Genomic DNA, 17,910 nt, shown 5'->3' with positions numbered 1-17,910 from the left:
ATCAATTCCTGCTTTCTGTTTCACCTAAATGAGGATGAGTTCCCTGTGAGTCCGGTTCCTCTCAAGGTTTCTTCCTACTGTCATCTCAGGAAGTTTTTCCTTGCCACTGTTACCCTTGGCTTGCTCGTCTGGGACTATCTGACCATTTTGATTTATACACATTCACATTCCATACAAACTAAAATAATTCATTTGATTGTGTAAAGCTGCTTTGCGACATTGAAAATTGTTTAACTTGAATTGAAATAATAATTTTTATATGAATATTTTTGGGTTGTAAAAACAAATCATCTGAGTTTCCAATATTTCTCATGAGGAAATTCACTTTGATATACGAGTGCTTTTGATTACAAGCATGACGAATTATGCTGGCAATCCAAGGTTTAGCTGTATTTCTCTAAAATAATCCCTGCTATACTATTCACTAGGGCTTGGATCCCATCACAGTAGAATAATTTTTTGGTACGGCAGAGCCATGACCAGCCTGCCCTCTGCATGTCTTCATGTCTGAAACGCTGGCCTCCCAGGAACTCCTTGAATGGCCCTAGCCTGTGGAAATGACTCAGAGCGAGATCAGGGCAGGACAGGGCACATAAGTGAGTTTTTTTTAAACGTGCAAGTGGTCTTGGTAAATGATTGTGTGTACAGATGCCACAGGCAGATGCACCTATTGGTGACAAATTATCCGTCAATTTTCTGATTTATCTTTAAACGGCCTTCTTTAAAATGTTTGCACCATTCGCAGCTAAGAATCTAATCACTTTACTGCGCTTCTGTAAAGTCAATCGCCTGAATAGATGATAAAATTCATCACGAGTCTTGATTTAACTTGAACGACCCTCATACATACTGGGAAAAAAGTGTGTTGTATTTTTTTTTTGTCAAATGTTATTTGATGTAAAATTAAAGAACGGACCGTGCTTGTGGTAGCTATGATTTATGATTGCAACTTTTCCTAAAAAAACAAGGAGAAGTTGGCTGAGCACTCGCGCTCTTGCGCTCTTTTATCTAACTTGGTTTTACACCAGACGCGAGGAGGCACTGACAAAAGACAAGCTCTCTTATACAAAACCCTACAACGTGGGTCGTTTCGAGCCTCTGCACAGGCTGTACCCCGAAGGAATGCAAAGAGCAAAGCAATACTGCACACATCAGAGCACACCACATGAAGAGAGGCAGCTAAGCAAGAGAAACCTGGCTGGAACAAGACGTGCGCACGTGTGTGTAAAAAAAAAAAAAGCGAGAGGGAGAGAAAAAGAGAGAGAGAGAGAAACTGACATTTAACCCTGCCCCAGGTGCTTGTGGTTTCTCACAAATGCCAAGAGGTCACATGGTCTTGGGTTGACAGAAGGCAACGGGAGCGGAGGGTGATGAGTTCCCGCTGCTCTCCCGCTGCACACCTCCCCCGTCCTTCCCCCACTTTTTCTCTCTCTCTCTCTTTCTCTTTACTCCCAGAGGGGTCAGGGTTACATCATCACTCCTCCAAACTCAACAATGGCCCCCAGCTGTACCTGTGACTCCTCCCACAGAGAACGAGAAAGGGAGAAAGAAGGAAAGAGAAAGAAAATGAGATGAGACAAGTGCAAATTTATGAGACGCAGTAAAAGACAGCCAAACACACACCTAGACACATACAGAAAGACATGGAGAGAGAGAGAGAGAGAGAGAGAGAGAGAGAACACTACACACACAACCATGGTATAAGAGTGAAAAATGGAGAAAAAGACACAGAAAACAAAGAGAGAGAGAGAGAGAGAGAGAGACACCCAGAAAAAGACACAGAGGGAGAGACGGGGTGAGACATACAGATACAAAGTGTATGTGTGTATGTGAAAGAGAGACAAACAGACAGTGATAGATAGATAGATAGATAGATAGATAGATAGATAGATAGATAGATAGATAGATAGATAGATAGATAGATAGATAGATAGATAGATACAAAGACATACACAGGGAAGACAAAAACAGAATGACAAAAAGTCAATGAGAAAGACACACAGTAAGACAGAGAAAACAGAGAGTAAAAGAGAAAAAATAAGATAGATAAACACACTCAAACGCAATAAGAGACAGTGAATGTGTGTGTTTGTGTAACAGAAAGAGAGGAAAAACACACACACACAGTAAGACAGAGCACCAGAGTAAAAGGGAGAGAGGAGAGAGAAGCACAAACTAAGAGAGAAGCACAGAGACAGAAAAACATACACAGACAAAGAAGGAAACAGACAAAGTGAGACAAACACACAGAAGGTAACACAGTGAAAGACAGACTGGAAGGTATATGAGCGACATGAGCACACAAAAAGAGGGACACATATAGAGACAAACTAAGAGAGAGAGAGAAAGAGAGAGAGAGAGAGAGAGAGAGAGAGAGAGAGAAGCACAAACCGAAAGACAAAGAGAGAGATACACATACACACAGAGAGATACACAAACATGGAAAAAGTGAGACAGAGAGAGTGAGACAGGGAGTCTTCAAATTCAAACTAAAAGACAAACATATGGAGATACACAAGGAGAGACACAGTAAAAGATATACAGAAAGTGCGACAGAAAGAAAAAGAGACACACAGAGATACACAGTGACATATATATATATATATATATATATATATATATACACGAGAGAGAGAGGGAGAAAGAGAAAGAGAGAGCGAGAGAGGGGCAAAAAAAAAAAAAAAGAAAAAAAGAGACACAGAGACAGACTCCATGAACTCCAAATCACCAAATCATGAGGCTGTATTTGTGCCGTTGTGTAGTTGGACTCTGATTCAATGTGCATCGTCAGTGTGCGTCCTTCAGCCATCAGCTTTCTCACTCAGTCGATACACAGAGCAGAACAACACATGAGCTTTCCAGAAGCGTCCAGTGACATCAATTATCTTAAGTGCATTTAAGACTTCATGTCCCGTCCCTGATGAGACGATTACTAAGTGAACGCTGTGTGCTGAATAGAAAAATGCCTCATTGTTTTAAACATCGTTTTTGTTGTGCTGCATAAAAGACTACAGATCCGAAACTTTCGGTTGCTTAGAATAAAATGGATCTCGTGCAGTCATGGATTTCTCATCAACATCCAACGTTAACTCAGAGTCTGCGTGTCATTTTGGAGAACAAAACATAAAAAAAAAAAAGAAAAAAAAAGAAGAGATTTTCGGTACTTGTTAGCACCCTATACCAGTACCCAAATGAGTAATCCGCTTAGTTTTGAAGCAATGTGGTGCACATTCTATTTATTCACCGCTGTTCATGTTTGTTCTCGTTTTAAGATGAGATTTAAGATGTTATGAAGTTCAAACAGTATCTTTAGTAGGGAAACTGAATGAGAACAGATGTGTACAGCAGGATTAGGTCATTAAAATGAACTCTGAATGCCGTCTTACATGTCTTGACTCAGATGCAAAGTGTAAGAAGGGGAAAGCTAGTGTCCATGACTCGGTGCTGGCTCAACTGAAGTTCCTAAACATGTTCACTTCACAGCTCCATCCTCACTACTCAGGGCAACTTACACTTGTTTTTAGTGACGACTTCATTACCTATGAGAATTGGCAGCCATGACCTTTGATTTCACGTCATCGGTAGCTCCTTTAAAAGGCAGGCTTAGTTAAAACTACAGGCTTAATCACATTATTAGCGGATACACCTTACAGTTATGTGTAAAAGTTAGTACTTTCTTTTAATTCTATGTATTTTTGTGTGAAAACGTTTAATAATTTTTTTTAACTAGTTAATTTTAATCACAGTCATAGTCTGGTATTAATTACCATCAATCACTATTTTAAAATACTTAGATTTACTTGTATTATAAATGTGCAATGTTGGAATAAAGAAATCATCATAAACTGGTTAGAGGAAACAAATTATACGGTTTTATCTTATTTAATTATGCAGTTTTAAACAAATTCAAATATCTCCATTGGGACCAGCACTGCATGCAGTGGTTGGGTCGAACCCGTATCCTCAAATCCAAAAGTCAACAACCTAGAGCCTTAGTCGCCTGAGGCAAATTTAATGTATTCTTGTAAAAATAGTTCCCTTATAAGGTAGCTTCAGCACACAACTTTGGTTTCATTCAAACTTTCATCTAGAAGCTTTTAATAATGAAACTTGTTTAACTTATCAGTGTTAAACGTGCCATTATCACCGGTAACCGAGCTGCGATTATGGGAAGCCATTAGGGTCAAACTTGTTAATATGATTCATTTGCATAAATAAATTCTAGATTAATAACATGCATTAACGCGTTAATATTGACAGCTCTAATAAAAACATAAATATAAATCAGTTGATCATAGTGGCTTCTCAGTATTAGACAAATACAACATCAGACAAACAACCTATAAAATCTTTCGTCATGCAATTACTTGTTTAACATTTGGCATTAAGGTCAAACATACGACACTGTTGCAGAAGTCAGTGGTTTGTTCAGATGTAGTTTCGCAAACCTCAGTCGTGTTTTCATGCTTCTTTGTTCAGTCTTCTTCTAATTGTGCCATCATAAACTTTTAACATGCTTGGTAAGGCCTGTAGGGTCTAATTTCTGTTTATTTGTTTTTATTTCCCTGGGCACTGCATGATCTGACCTTGGGATAAACGTACTGAGCCATCCACTCCTGGGAAGACTGGCGACTGTCTTGAATGTCTTTCTCTCTTTAAACTCCAAATAGTTTGGAAATTGTTTTATGACCCTTCCCAGTTTGATGTTTAGCACCAGTTGCATTCTCTAAGCCCATTGCTTATGTCTTTCCCTCTTGGCATTGTGTTAAAGCAACACACACCTTATTGCTCCAGACCAGCCAAATACCTAAACTTCAGCTTTTATAGAGGTCTGCACACCTGCTGACGATCAATTAATCAAGGGCTGATGATTAGCAGCTGGTTGTTTCCCAACCAACTTTCTTTCTTAATTTTTGTGAAAGCAGTGAGGGGGTATTACCCACATGTTTATTTCTATTTTGGTATCATTTTTGTTAAATAGATAAATTACTATATTATTATAAAGAAGTTACATGTTGGTGTTCATCTGAGATTGTTATGACTGCTACCAGATTATTTTTATTATGTCTTTACAAACATTAAAAAAATTAAAAGAGGGGATACTAACTTCTACACAGGAGTGTATATGAAAATTAAGTAAGACATTATGGTCATACAGGCAACTCAGAAAGAAAAAAAGTGAGGCCCTTTTGTTTTTTACTGTCACACATATTTAATGCGAGCTACCTACGTATGTTTACATAGAAACACACTACTTTTAATACACAGGATTGATTGCAGGGTCATTCGTGGCTCAGTGGAAGGTTTCCCACCTATGTTGACGGCCGAGGTTCAATCCCCAGCCACCGGAAGCAGTTCCGGTCTCAAGCCCAGACTAAAAATGGAATGGGCTGCGTCAGAAAAAGTTGCCAGGTTGCCTGTGCCAAAGTTGTATGGGGATTGGACGGTAAAAGACTATCAACATATATTGATTTCAATTACATACCCCAGTTCTGATTATGTAATCATTCTTTATGTCAGTAAAGACATATGAACAAGTCCTCTCAATACACATGATTTTATATGAAAGCCATAAGAGCAGTGGTCCCCAACCACTGGGCCGAAACCGGTACAAGGCCATCGATGATTTGGTACCCGGCTGTACAAAAAGAATGAAAAAGTTTTTATTTTTATTTAATTGACTATCAGTCTGCAGAGTGACTTATTTAGAAAAATGATCAGACCGTCTCTCAGTCGCTTCCGTCTGCACATTGCAACCTGTGATTCACGTGCTCCAAGTCTACTGTATAATAGATGCAGCCTTAAAAGTGTATTTTTTAACTCTACTGAAGTTCTGAATTGAAATCAAGGAAGAATATCCTAAAATCGCCACAAAAGCACAAAAATCCTACTTCATTTCTTACCACGGCTTTCCTGTTTTTGTAAGACGGGGTTGTCTGCAGTGACGGCAATGAAAATGAAATCATGGAGCATGCTGGACGTGTGGGATACACTTCAGGTGTGTGTCACTGTCCCCTGTCACTCCTACTGTAGATGGGAACAAGCTCGTGGCTCGGACTAATTCTGCATTATGGTGTTACATTTAATATGCACTATATTATGCTTTATTACGAGTGCGTGATGGCCGGTCCGTGGAAAACCGTCTTGCATAAAACTGGTCTGTGGTGCAAAAAAGGTTGGAGACCGCTGCAATAGAGTGTAGTGCAATAATACCACTGTGCAAAGGCTTCAGAGTATTTTAACTTAACCTTGATATTAAACGTTTATGTGCAAGTTCTGGGTAATACTGTATGTTTTCCACTTAAAGGAGATTAACCGGGACTGCCCCTACTTTATCAGCTGACACATTCCAGAAGGAATGTAGCTCTCAGTTGACTGATCGGAAATCACAAATAAATAGTGTGAAGTGAAGTGTAAATAGTTTAAAGTTTGAACAAGAGCAAGGAATTCGTTAATGATTGTTTCCCCAAGAGCAATGCGTTTTGATGTTTATGGCTACGCTATGAGTATACAGTACCTGGTACATGCCATGCCGGTCACAAGCCGGGTTAGAAAAATGGGAGGGCTGTGCCAGGAAGGGCATACGGCGTAAAAAAAAAAAACTATTCCAAGCTGTGTGCCGATCAGTCAGTGACCCTGCATATTACCTGATGATGTCGTTGGTTGACTACCCCAGTGTGTTCACATGTCCAGTCTCAACTTTATTACTTGTTATTGTCATTTCTGCTTCTTGTTTCTGTTCCTCCTTGTGTCTTATGACTTCGTTATAGTATATCCAAGCCTTATAGTTTCTTGTGTTCTGTGTTCTTTGTTACATAAAGCACTTCCTGTTTTCGCCTTTTATATTATCTGTATACAATATTCTGCATAGCCACATTTATCATCCTCTCCCAAATAAGGTCTATGTGTAGACCAGACTCCTACCACTTTGCACAAAAGGGACTGACACTTTTTTTTTACATCTATAGTATAATACTCACCCTCATACCTCCAGGGTCCAGAGTTTGATTGTTTGATTGATCCTGCCTTGGGTCTATGTGCATATTGGGGTGAAGGTGCTTTTCCTCCCACAGCCCAAAGACTTGCAGCGTAGGCTGATTGGTGTTTCCAAATTCCCAACAGTGTATGTATGTGTGTGATTGTGTGCTTTTGCAATGTACCCCGTCCAGGGTGTTCCCCGCCTTGTGATAGTGAGAGTAACTGTTTTTTTTTCCCCCTAGGCGTTGAACTTTAAAAGCAAATCAGCAAACCTATCAGCCGCTACATACATGCACCAGAGGCATAATGTCAGCCATAAAGATTTATCTATACAAATTTGATAAAAGGTCTTTCAAATATTTGCACATTTTCTCATATTTCTAATCTAGTCTTCTATGTTAATGTTACTCATTCAAGCATAAAAACATCTAACTTTAGTCAGAACCAGTCAGAAACAGGTGCAAATGATGACAGAGGATCAGGCCGGTGATTAGTATGCAGGTGATGCTAAATGCTGAGTGGTTGGAACAGACAAGAGGGGAAATGAGGCTGCTGCTGAGATTGTATCTTTGTTTAACTTAATCTACAACATTAAATTTAATTAAACACGAAGAAATGTTGGGTGGTTCAAGACTGAACACTACCGTAGATGGTTTCATACCTTGTTGAGCCAAAGTGGATCTCAGCATCCCACTTTTAGACCAGATCTTGATTTGCCCATCCTCACCAGCTGCAAAAAAAATGAGAAATTAAACACAATTACACAATTATTAACTCGATCATGTTGTTTCCATATTTATGAACAATAGGTCAACAATAGGACATTTGTCTCTTTGCACTCTTTCCGGACAGTCATGGACACTTATGGACACTGGACGTCTGCGCATTTATACACATTTACTTTTTTCTATCTCATTTATTGGCTCGTTGCACATAAGAGACTTTAAAATAAGACACTTTCATGCATATTTGCACACCCTTGGACATTTCTATTTAAATTCCCACTTCATTTCCACACTAAAATTTCTATATTTTTCTATATTTGTACAGAAGCATTTCTTCTCCATATTTGTACAGCTAGGTTTTCTTATATTTTTCTTATACTGTATATTTTGTCTTCTAAATATATATTATTTTTATCTTAGCAAAATTTATTTTCTATTGTATTTTTTTATTCATATTAATTTATTATTAATAATCTTTAATTTTTAAGGTCACGAGCGGTCGTTGAGGCATTTCACTGCATATCGTACTGTGTATGAGACAAATAAAATTTGAACTTAGGTACAAAAATATATATTTGATTGTATAATATTTAGAAATGATATTCTGTATATGCGCTTGTGCATGTCCGTTTCAAGTAATACTCACACACGCATGCACTTCGGAGAAAAATAAGATGAGAGAAAGAAGAAAAAAAAAGCAAAAAGGTAAACACTATGGCATGCTGAACACCTACAGAGTGTGTGTGGTTTTTAGTCTCTGTTTGAACACACAGCAAAAGGCTGTTGAAGCGTGTTATCTCACAATCAATCATCTACTCATCAGCCCACAGTCACGTTTACTCACACTTAAGGCAGAACATGTTTAGGTCATGAAGGGTGAATGAAGTGAAATGTCGTTCTTTATTTTATTAAAACAATTATTATTGTGCGTATTGTACTTGGGTTTAAAATGTATAGGATGATACAGTGTTTGAACACTGGAATGAAGACTATTTATACTTATCTTGTTGGTCGTGAACCGTCATGATCTCTTGTGTGCATTAGGGCTAAGTGCTGAAATAAACGACCAACCTGTGACAAGAGCAGTTCCATCATAGTTCCAGCGACTCGCCAGCACGGCTCCTCGATGGGCCTCCACGCTCTTGTCGATGCGTCCCGTCTTAGACAGCAAGTGGAACTTACCTTTAAAAAAAAAAAAAAATGAAGAAAAAGATTTAACATAATTTTTTACTAATAAGTAAGTTTGTTCTTAGTTACTACAATCCAATGCCCTGACGATTTTCATGGTGGGGAACCTATACGCGAGCATGACATGATTTGTGGTCATGTCATGGAAAATTGGGACTGTAAATGGTTACAGTCCAAAAAATTTGGTCCACATTTTTTGGAATGTAACCATGCTCACAAAAGTAAAAAAAAAAAAAAAAAAAAACACAGAGTGCAGTTGAATAAAATAATCACCTTTAGGATTTTAAACCTTTTCAAAGTTGAACAGCAACATGTACTGTAATAAACTTTACATCCTGCTGTGTTGCTTACACAGAAGCAAAAAAGTGCCGGATCCTCAAGCTGAAAGCACAAGGAGCGTTCAAGTCGAACCAGGACTTGTGCACAAGGATTGTCCAGGTCAAATCGGGACTTGTGCACAAGGAATGTTCAAACAGGTCAAACAGGGACTACTGGTATAGTATGGGATTATACAGATAAGAGAAATAATAAGTTTTTACTCTGTGTTCTGTTATTCTGTACAATCAGTCCTGGTTTGACTCCCCTCGCAGAAATAGTTTACATTATTTGCACTGAAAGCACAGTTAAAAATAAGACAGACCTGGTGTGGGTGAAATATTTTTGTTTTGCATAAAAATAGAAGTACAGGAGTGAAGCAACGCAATTAGCAGTGGATAACCTGTGGGTGGTGGTGGGCGGAGGTATCCAGTTGTTTTAGCCAGTACCAGAAAAGTGGAGAAAGACCATGTGTAAGACTGAGGTGCCATCATGAGATAGAATGCAATATCGTGTGTTGTTTCTGTCCAGTCGCTTCAATTTACATGCCAATGTTTACAGGAACGACCGCAGTGGGCTTCAAACCACCTCGGCCTGGACTGTCATGCTTTAAACCGTTTTTATCGTTCAAATGATTTACTGCTGATTAGAGTCTCATCGCTGTACTGTGCTTGAAGTCTTCTGTAAATGTTAATTAATTTTTACACCTTTCATTCACCAGAAATTTCAAATCACAAGTCTCGGTTTGACTTGAACGAGCCTCGTATAATCCTTCGCCTTTGCTCAGAAGATTTTGGTCAGGACTGCTGTTATGGAAAATAAACAAACATTCTACGACTAATTAAATTCAATAAATGAACAGTGCACTCGTATTTAAAATAAAAATAATAATTTGTGCTGTGTTAGCATATTTAAAATGAAGCCACATGTCCTATTTTTACATACTGCTGAAGGTCATAAGTAATAACAAACAAATTCTGACATATTCAGGTGAAATCCTGTCTATAACCTGTCAGCACTCACAGAAATGAAGCAATATTAATATAAACATGTAAAATATTCAGAATTTTGAACCAAGAAATTTTATGTCATGAACTTTTCCAAGCAGAACAATAATCTTTACTGTTTACTTCCATAAACAGCAGGTCTTTAAATCCTGCTAAAACAACGTAGAGATTTTATTCTTCAAAACGCTTAACACGAAACAGAAGAGTAAGCACAGAATGTCTGCTGCTCAGATTAGACCAGTCTCCCTTGTGTTGGAGACAGAGGGCGATCAGGCATGGAGACAGTTATCAAAGACACTAGCCAACCATATACTTTGTGGTGGTGCATATTAAAAAATTCAGAATGCTCTATGTAATTTCTGGTTGCCTAAAACTGCAAATCAGCATGCTGCTGCTCTCTCCCGATGCTATATTTGGATCTCGACAAAACAAAAGCGAACCCAGAAAAGCAGGTAGTAACGAATGAACGACTACGAAACTTTCTTTAAAAAAAATAATAAATAAATAAATAAATAAGTTAAAATACAAAGCATTTCAGTTTCTCCTCCGCAAAGAAGTAAAGCTCGGTCCGTCAGCTATGAGCGGCGTGCCCAGGTTTGACGTGTATCTGTGTATCTACAGAGCTCCGGAGGCCTACGCGGTGACTGGGGCTGGAGCCAACCGCTAAACTTACTGTATGGCTTTTTCCCCCCACCCACCAAAGCTAAACATCTGAGGGTTTTTTTGTATTCTTTTCAGAGCAAAAGCTAAGAAGTTGTGACATTTGAGAACTCAGGTAGGTGTGCAAGTTTCCACCGCAAGACACTTGTGCGCTGCGATAGGTAGCTGAAAGCATCAAAAAAAAAAAAAAAAAAAAAAAAGAGTGGGTCAAAATTCAGAATATGGCAAAATCACGTGTGCGACTAGAGGTATCGAGAGACACCCGAGTGCAACAGAACTCTGAGACATGGCGGTAAACAGGCAACGTGCAAATCATTCATTCCTCAGCCTTGAGAAGATGTTTCACATGGAGGGAGAAAACTGAAGTGCTTTTTTTTTTTTTTTTTTTTTTTTTTAAAGAATATTGAAGTCAAGGGGTGAGAGAAAGTCCACAGATTGAACGAAGTTTTCATCGCAACAGCGAGCTGCCAGACTAAATTACCGCTTCAGTTTGTGGGTGTGTTTATGCAACTCTACACTGCCATTACTGTGGTGACCACACGTCATTTGCCACAGCCATGTGTCTCCACTCCATGTCTTCATGTGATAAGCGCATGAGACGCAGAGGTCAACAGCAGGGAAACGTGCACCGGGCAAAGCAAGAAACATCAAAATCGGGTTTGTAGTAGGTTTCTAGCGTTCAAGCTGGGACAATTTCAGCAGCACTGATTGAATTGTCACCTACATCGTCTGTGTACAGTACCAGTCAACAGCTTGGACACACCTTCTTATTCAACAATTTTTTTCCTTATTTTTATTGTTGTCAAAATTGTAGATTAATACTGAAGATGTTTAAATTATAACAGAACAAATATGGAATTATGTAGCCGACAAACGTGTGAAATAATCAATAATATGTTTGATATTATAGTTGAGTACTTGTTTGCTGCTTTTTATTCACTCTTTAGGTCCAACACCTTTCCAAACCATCACAATTAGATTTAGATCGGATGATTGTGGAGGCCTGATCATCTGATTTAGCACTCCATTACTCTCCTTCTTGGACAAAGAGCTCTTACACAATATAGCGGTGTGCTTGTGGTTATGTCCTGTTGGAAAACAAACGAAGTGGAAACCAGATAGGATGTCGTGTTGCTATAAAAATACTGCGGTAGCCATGCTGGTTACATGTGCCTTCAATTTTGACTTAGTCACCAACAGTGTTACCAGCAAGGCATCCTCACACCATCACACCTCCATGCTTCACGGCGAAAACTGCTTATTCAAGAACCGTCTGTTCACCCTCAATATGTCTAACAAAGACATGGCAGTTAGAACCAAAAATCTCAAATTTTGACTCATCAGACCAAAGGACAGTTTTCCAGTGATGTCCATTCCTTATGTTTCTTGGCCCAAGCAAGTCTCTTCTACTTGTTGTTCTTCCGTAGTAATGGTTCCTTTGCAACAAATCGACCATGGAAACCTTGCAGTCTCCTCTGAACAATGGATATTGAAATAAGTCTGCTGCTTGAACTCTGAAATGCATTTATGAGGTGTAGCTTCTTAGGCTGATCAGTCTAATAAACTTATCCTCTGCAGCAGAGGTAGCTCTTGGTCTTCCTTTTCTTTGATGGTCCTCATGAGAGCCAGATTCATTATAGCATTTGATGGTTTTGTCAACTGCACTTGAGGATACATTAAAAGTTCTTGAGATTTTTCTGACTGACTGACCTTTTTATCTTAAACTAATGATGCACCGTCTTTGCTCTTTATTCAGCTGAGCGTTTCTTGCCGTAATATGGATTTGCACAGTGGTTGTAGGCGCACTAATAGAGCTATTGACTCTGTATCCACCCTTCCTCTGCAGAAGACAACTGTTGGCCTTAAATACATTAAGAAGACAAGAAATGTCACCATTCCAGGTAAATCTGATGAGAGAAAGCCATGACTGTGCTAAACTGGCATCAAAGCTAAATGTAGCTACTTTGAACATATATCTAAAATATAAAACATATTCTGGGTTGTTCAACACTTTTTTTTGTTCACTACATAATTCCATAAGTGTTCTTTTATAGTTTGGACGATGTTGAAAACGTAAAAATAAAGAAAATACACTAAAAGAATAAGATTTTGTGAAACTTTTGACTGGTGGTGTATATCTCGAAGATTAAAAGTGATCACCACTAGAACTGCAGAGCCAGAATCTCTCTATTTGTATGGTTTCCATGTCAAACTGTAAATGATACACAGCAACGAGAACGCACTCTGTTTTTTTTCTGCTGTCATCGCGACTGTTGTCATGAGCTACAGCTCAATTCGAAACCTTTTACTAATCTAGAAAATGGGGAATACTGGAACACCAAATAAACCTTTAGGTAGATAGGTTAGGTAGGCTAGACATGAGGTTTTTTAAGTTCAAATACTAACAATATCCAGCTAGTGTTAGTATTTGAAATGATCTACAATACTAAATATGCAAAAACTAACCTAGGAATCCAGTGTAAGGATCTATCTATCTAATAACGAAAAATGTAACACTTTTGTAAATCGCTCTGCATAAGAGCGTCTGTCAAATGCTTAAATGCAAATGCAAATATGTATGCAATTTGACACACAGCTCGAGTTTGTGTAGTGTGTCATTCATTCAGAGCATTTATGCCGATTAACATCCATTTACACAATGTTCGACCACATTCATGGTCCCTTAAATTTCGAACAGGGTTTAGCGTTCCGTAAAAAAAAAGAAACATGTCTGTTTCATTTTCCACCACGAGGTGCATCTCAGCTTAGAAATTATCGTAATGTAATATGATGTGTGCACAGTGTCCAATTACGTCCACTGCCTGCTTTCCAGTTTAATATTTGATTTTTAATATTTGATTTGTCCTGTATTTGTGGCCGTTGTTTTTTATGTAAGCGTTATTACTACCATCATCTGCATGTTCCCTAGGGGTCTGCTGGTTAACGCACTGTGCTATTCAATTTTATTTAATTTTATTTATATAGCCCTTTTAACAATAGTCATTGTCTCAAAGAAGCTTCACAGAATCAAAACTTAAGGAAAACCTCCCTGAGACGGCACTAGGAAGAAACCTTGATAGGAACCAGACTCAACAAGGAACCCATTGCTTCTCTCACTTCAGTGATCCGAGCTCGAGTCCAGCTCATGTCATCAGTTTGGTATTAATGCTGTTTTAAAGTCGTTTTTGGAACACTGTGTTAGGGGAATTCGCTCACCGTTATCCCGTCATCGTGTAGTCAACGAGGTTCCGACGTCATTTAATCAAAGTCAAACTAACTTTTAAAAACAACCCACTACTAGCGTTGTCCCAACGTTAGTTACATTGCCAAATGAACATTACCACAATGTTTTGGCAGCCAGAAATTCCTGCTGGGATACTACCAAACTATTTATTTCGCTATTGCAACACATGCACATACAGCATTAATTTCTGTTACAATGAGCCATCTAATTCAGGCCTTAAGGCTGAGATGAAAAACAGCATGTTTAATCACATTCTAATTGACATGTAAAGTGTTAGATTTGGCACTTCAGCGCAGGCCTATTGAATAATTGCAGACCAAAAACAACATTTTCCTCTTTTGGCTGAAAACTGAAAGTGCTTTATTGGCTGAAAATCCTTGGTAGCATACCTAATAAATATAATAAACTGATGCTAACTAGATACTTGTCTACAGTTAGCCAAGTCAAACATGCTGGACGTTGCCAGATTTTACTTCGAATTGATGAGCTTAAAATTCTCCATTTACCTTCGCAGAAAGTCCAGAGCATGTGAGATGAGGTCAGTGTCGGTTAATATCAGAATACTCCAGAATCAGTCATTTGTAAGAGTGCGCTCAAGTAAAAACTGTGGCTCCCCATTGCAAATTATGCCAAGGTTGGCAGGTCGGGTGATATAACCTGATATAATCTTTAAACTTAGACAGTGATGTTTAACTTGTTAAACGTCACTAGGTATCACTAGATCTTACAGCAGGGCATACTGAATAAAGTTTATTTTTTTTCTATTGGAAAGAACATTAGTGGACAATCTTCCCCACCTAATTTTTACACCAATGAAAAGTAGCAACATGAAAATATTGTAGAGTACATACGGCCAGATGTAAAACTGCGATACAGCAACCGATTAAATTAAAGCGAAAAAATAAAAATTTTAAATTTTTTATGGAAAAAAAATAAAATAAAATAACAATGACCTGATTGAATAAATGTGCACAACTCTAAAAATAACACTTTGAGAATGTGTCTTTTTTCTTGTAATACAGCATTTAGTATTTTTGGGTACAAAGCACATCTTGATTTAGCAATTTTTCCACTCTTCCTTGCAGAAATTTTCCAGATCTGTTAAACTGTGCAGGCTCTACTTCTTCTGTGCACAATATACTTTAAGTCATACCACTGGTTTCCAATGGGCAAGGGATCGTTACTGTATGCAGGGAGTGGGCGGTATTTGCCAGATATTCCTGCAGCTCCTTAAATGTTGCTGTAGGTCTCTTGGCAGCATCTCTGATAAGAGTTCCTCTTGTTTTTGTCTGTTGCTTTTTCGAGAGACGTCCTGTTCTTAGTAATGTTACTATGCTGTTCCAATATCGGTCTTTTGTAAATAAATGCCTTCACACTGTTGCATGATACAGATGTTTTTGGAAACTGTTTTGTACTCCCCTGATCAATGCTTTTTAATACTGAGATCCTCTACATGCGTTTCAACTGTTTGCAGAGCACAGCTTCAGGAATTTGATGAAATTAAAAAGGGAAAAATATAAATTCTACAGAAATGCTTGGTTTTTTAGATGCAATCAGATGACATTATGGCATTAGTGAGAAATTTTCGTGAGTGAGAATAGTGAGAATATTTTTGAATGCGACTGATTATTTCTGAGCACACTCACATCCCACAGCTGCATAGTTTTACAACTAGATTATTGAAAGTTTTTTTTCCCCCAAAACATTTCTACTTGATTTCCCAATTAGACTTTGTTGATGCTAAATCACAGTTAAATCTTTTAAATAATTAAATTGTATTTGAAAAAATATATAAATAAATGAAAAAAATTACAGGAGTGTTTGTTTGTTTGTTTATTTATTTACTTCATGGGGAACTCCTTGCTGATTGGAACGCACCTTAATATCGCAATTTTTTTTCCCCATGTAAAAAAAAAGCTAAAGCACAGAAACGAACCCAAAATTTTTATGGTCTAGTAAAAATACCTTCAGCTTCAATTAACTTACCAAAGGCAACACAACGTAGAACTAAATTGTACAACAGCTGAACTTTAGCAATTTAAAAGGGTTTTTTTTTTCACCTCTGAACTTGCAACCTGATCGATTGGGAGAAAAACAATCCTCGACACCATTTGCCAATTTTCTAAAAAGCTTACATTTATCTACTTTGGGATCTTTAACTTATTTGGGGAAAAAATTATTTATATATATATATATATATATATATATATATATATATATATATATATATATATAGAGAGAGAGAGAGAGAGAGAGAGAGAGAGAGAGAGAGAGAAGTGTAAAAGCATATGAGATAATGTGTCCTAGCCTGAAGAAATCCAAACAAGACATTACCATCAGTACTGGTGAGGGCGAAGATCTCTGCCAGAGCTTGCTTCTTCCCAGCTACAGTCTTGGGAAACCAGTGCAGATCGATGGGGTAGATGTCCTCCTGCAGCTTCACTACCACACTGGTTTCGTTCGTGAGCAGGTTCCATTTTAAAATCTGATGGTCTTCACTACAGGAGTAGACTTCATCAGCTGTTATCCAGCCCACACAACTGACCAGTTCTTTATGTGCACAGGCGTTAAGGTGAACATCCAAAGGTTTTTAAGTTTTCCATACAGACAATCTGATGTAAAAATTAACTATCATTTTTTAAAAGTCAAATAATAATAATAATAAACGTTGTAGCGACAGTTATAGTTAATTTTATTTTCTACATTTAAAATAATTTGTAGGACTTGTAGCAGTGTTGCAGTGGAATCAAAGGAGCAAAAACACATCACCTAAGGAAAAGAATCAACCTCTGGACGTATTAGTAAAACCACTTTGTGTCAGGTAGCATTACACTACTTGACTGTTGATTATTTTATTCCAACAGCATGCCCTAAGTGTTTTATTCACTCACCACACACACAGACACACACACACAGGCACACTACATAACTGCTTCAATGTCATTTTATCTACATGAAATCTGGTCAGTTATGTTTGGGAACTAACAAATAAATATCCAGTATACCAACAAAATAGGTTTCCCGTTAAACCGACTGATGATTATACCTACGTTGTCTTGTACATTTGTCTTTGTAAATTTTAAAAAGGTCCGTTTAAATTTTATAGATTTTTTTTTGTCAGTGTGCAGCTCTCAAAACTGTCTCCATAAAAAGACACATACACAACATTTCCAGTTAAAAGCTTCCTAATTCCGTGGTCTTTTTTACAATTTTTTTTTCTTTTTTACTTTGAAAAACAATGCTGAAGGTGTCCAAAATATTCAATGATCTCCTTATAACAGTTGATATTGAGATGTATCTGCTACTTATGCTCTGTAAATCCTTCATAACGGCTCTAATCTGGGTTTAGAGTTAATAATGAAAGGATATGCTTCGGCTCCTTCAGCAGAGATGTTTTGAATCTCATTCTGTAGTTTCTTGGTGAGACAAATCCAGCTCCTGTGGACAGACGTGCACATAATTTAACTGAAAATAGGACAACTTTCGACAAAACAAAACATTACACAGATTATACTCTTGTCTGGTGTTTTGCGATTTTTGTGTTGTGTACATGTGTTTGTGTGTCTTTTATATATAAATATACTTGTATAAAAGTATACTTGTATAAAAAAATTATACTAAACTTACTGCTATATGTCATTTATAATGATATTATGATATGATAATATTATTAATATTATATAAATATATAATTTACATCATATTATTTTTCTTTTCCTGCAGTGTGTATACATTTCTTCGGCTGATACTGTATATACAAGGTGATAAACATTTCAAGACTAGTTTTTGATGC

General features: G+C 37.6%; 1 protein-coding gene across 2 annotated transcripts in view; it reads right to left on the bottom strand.

The window, feature by feature from the left end:
* ift80 (intraflagellar transport 80 homolog (Chlamydomonas)) overlaps positions 1-17,910 on the bottom strand; it is a 99,780-nt gene that overhangs the window by 80,887 nt on the left and 983 nt on the right. For both annotated transcript variants that reach the window (XM_053487083.1, XM_053487084.1), the window contains exons 2-5: positions 17,488-17,555; positions 16,452-16,674; positions 8,775-8,885; positions 7,640-7,708 (exon numbers count right to left, since the gene is read on the bottom strand). In XM_053487083.1, the coding sequence (XP_053343058.1) occupies positions 7,640-7,708; positions 8,775-8,885; positions 16,452-16,674; positions 17,488-17,523 (439 nt within the window). In that variant the 5' untranslated portion in view covers positions 17,524-17,555. The remainder of the gene's footprint in view (positions 1-7,639; positions 7,709-8,774; positions 8,886-16,451; positions 16,675-17,487; positions 17,556-17,910) is intronic.

The sequence above is a fragment of the Clarias gariepinus genome, chromosome 25 (assembly GCF_024256425.1).
Source record: "Clarias gariepinus isolate MV-2021 ecotype Netherlands chromosome 25, CGAR_prim_01v2, whole genome shotgun sequence".
Classification (NCBI taxonomy): Eukaryota; Metazoa; Chordata; class Actinopteri; order Siluriformes; family Clariidae; genus Clarias; species Clarias gariepinus.
The sequence above is the reverse complement of the archived record's forward strand: the minus strand, read 5'-3'. Positions and strand labels throughout refer to the sequence as shown.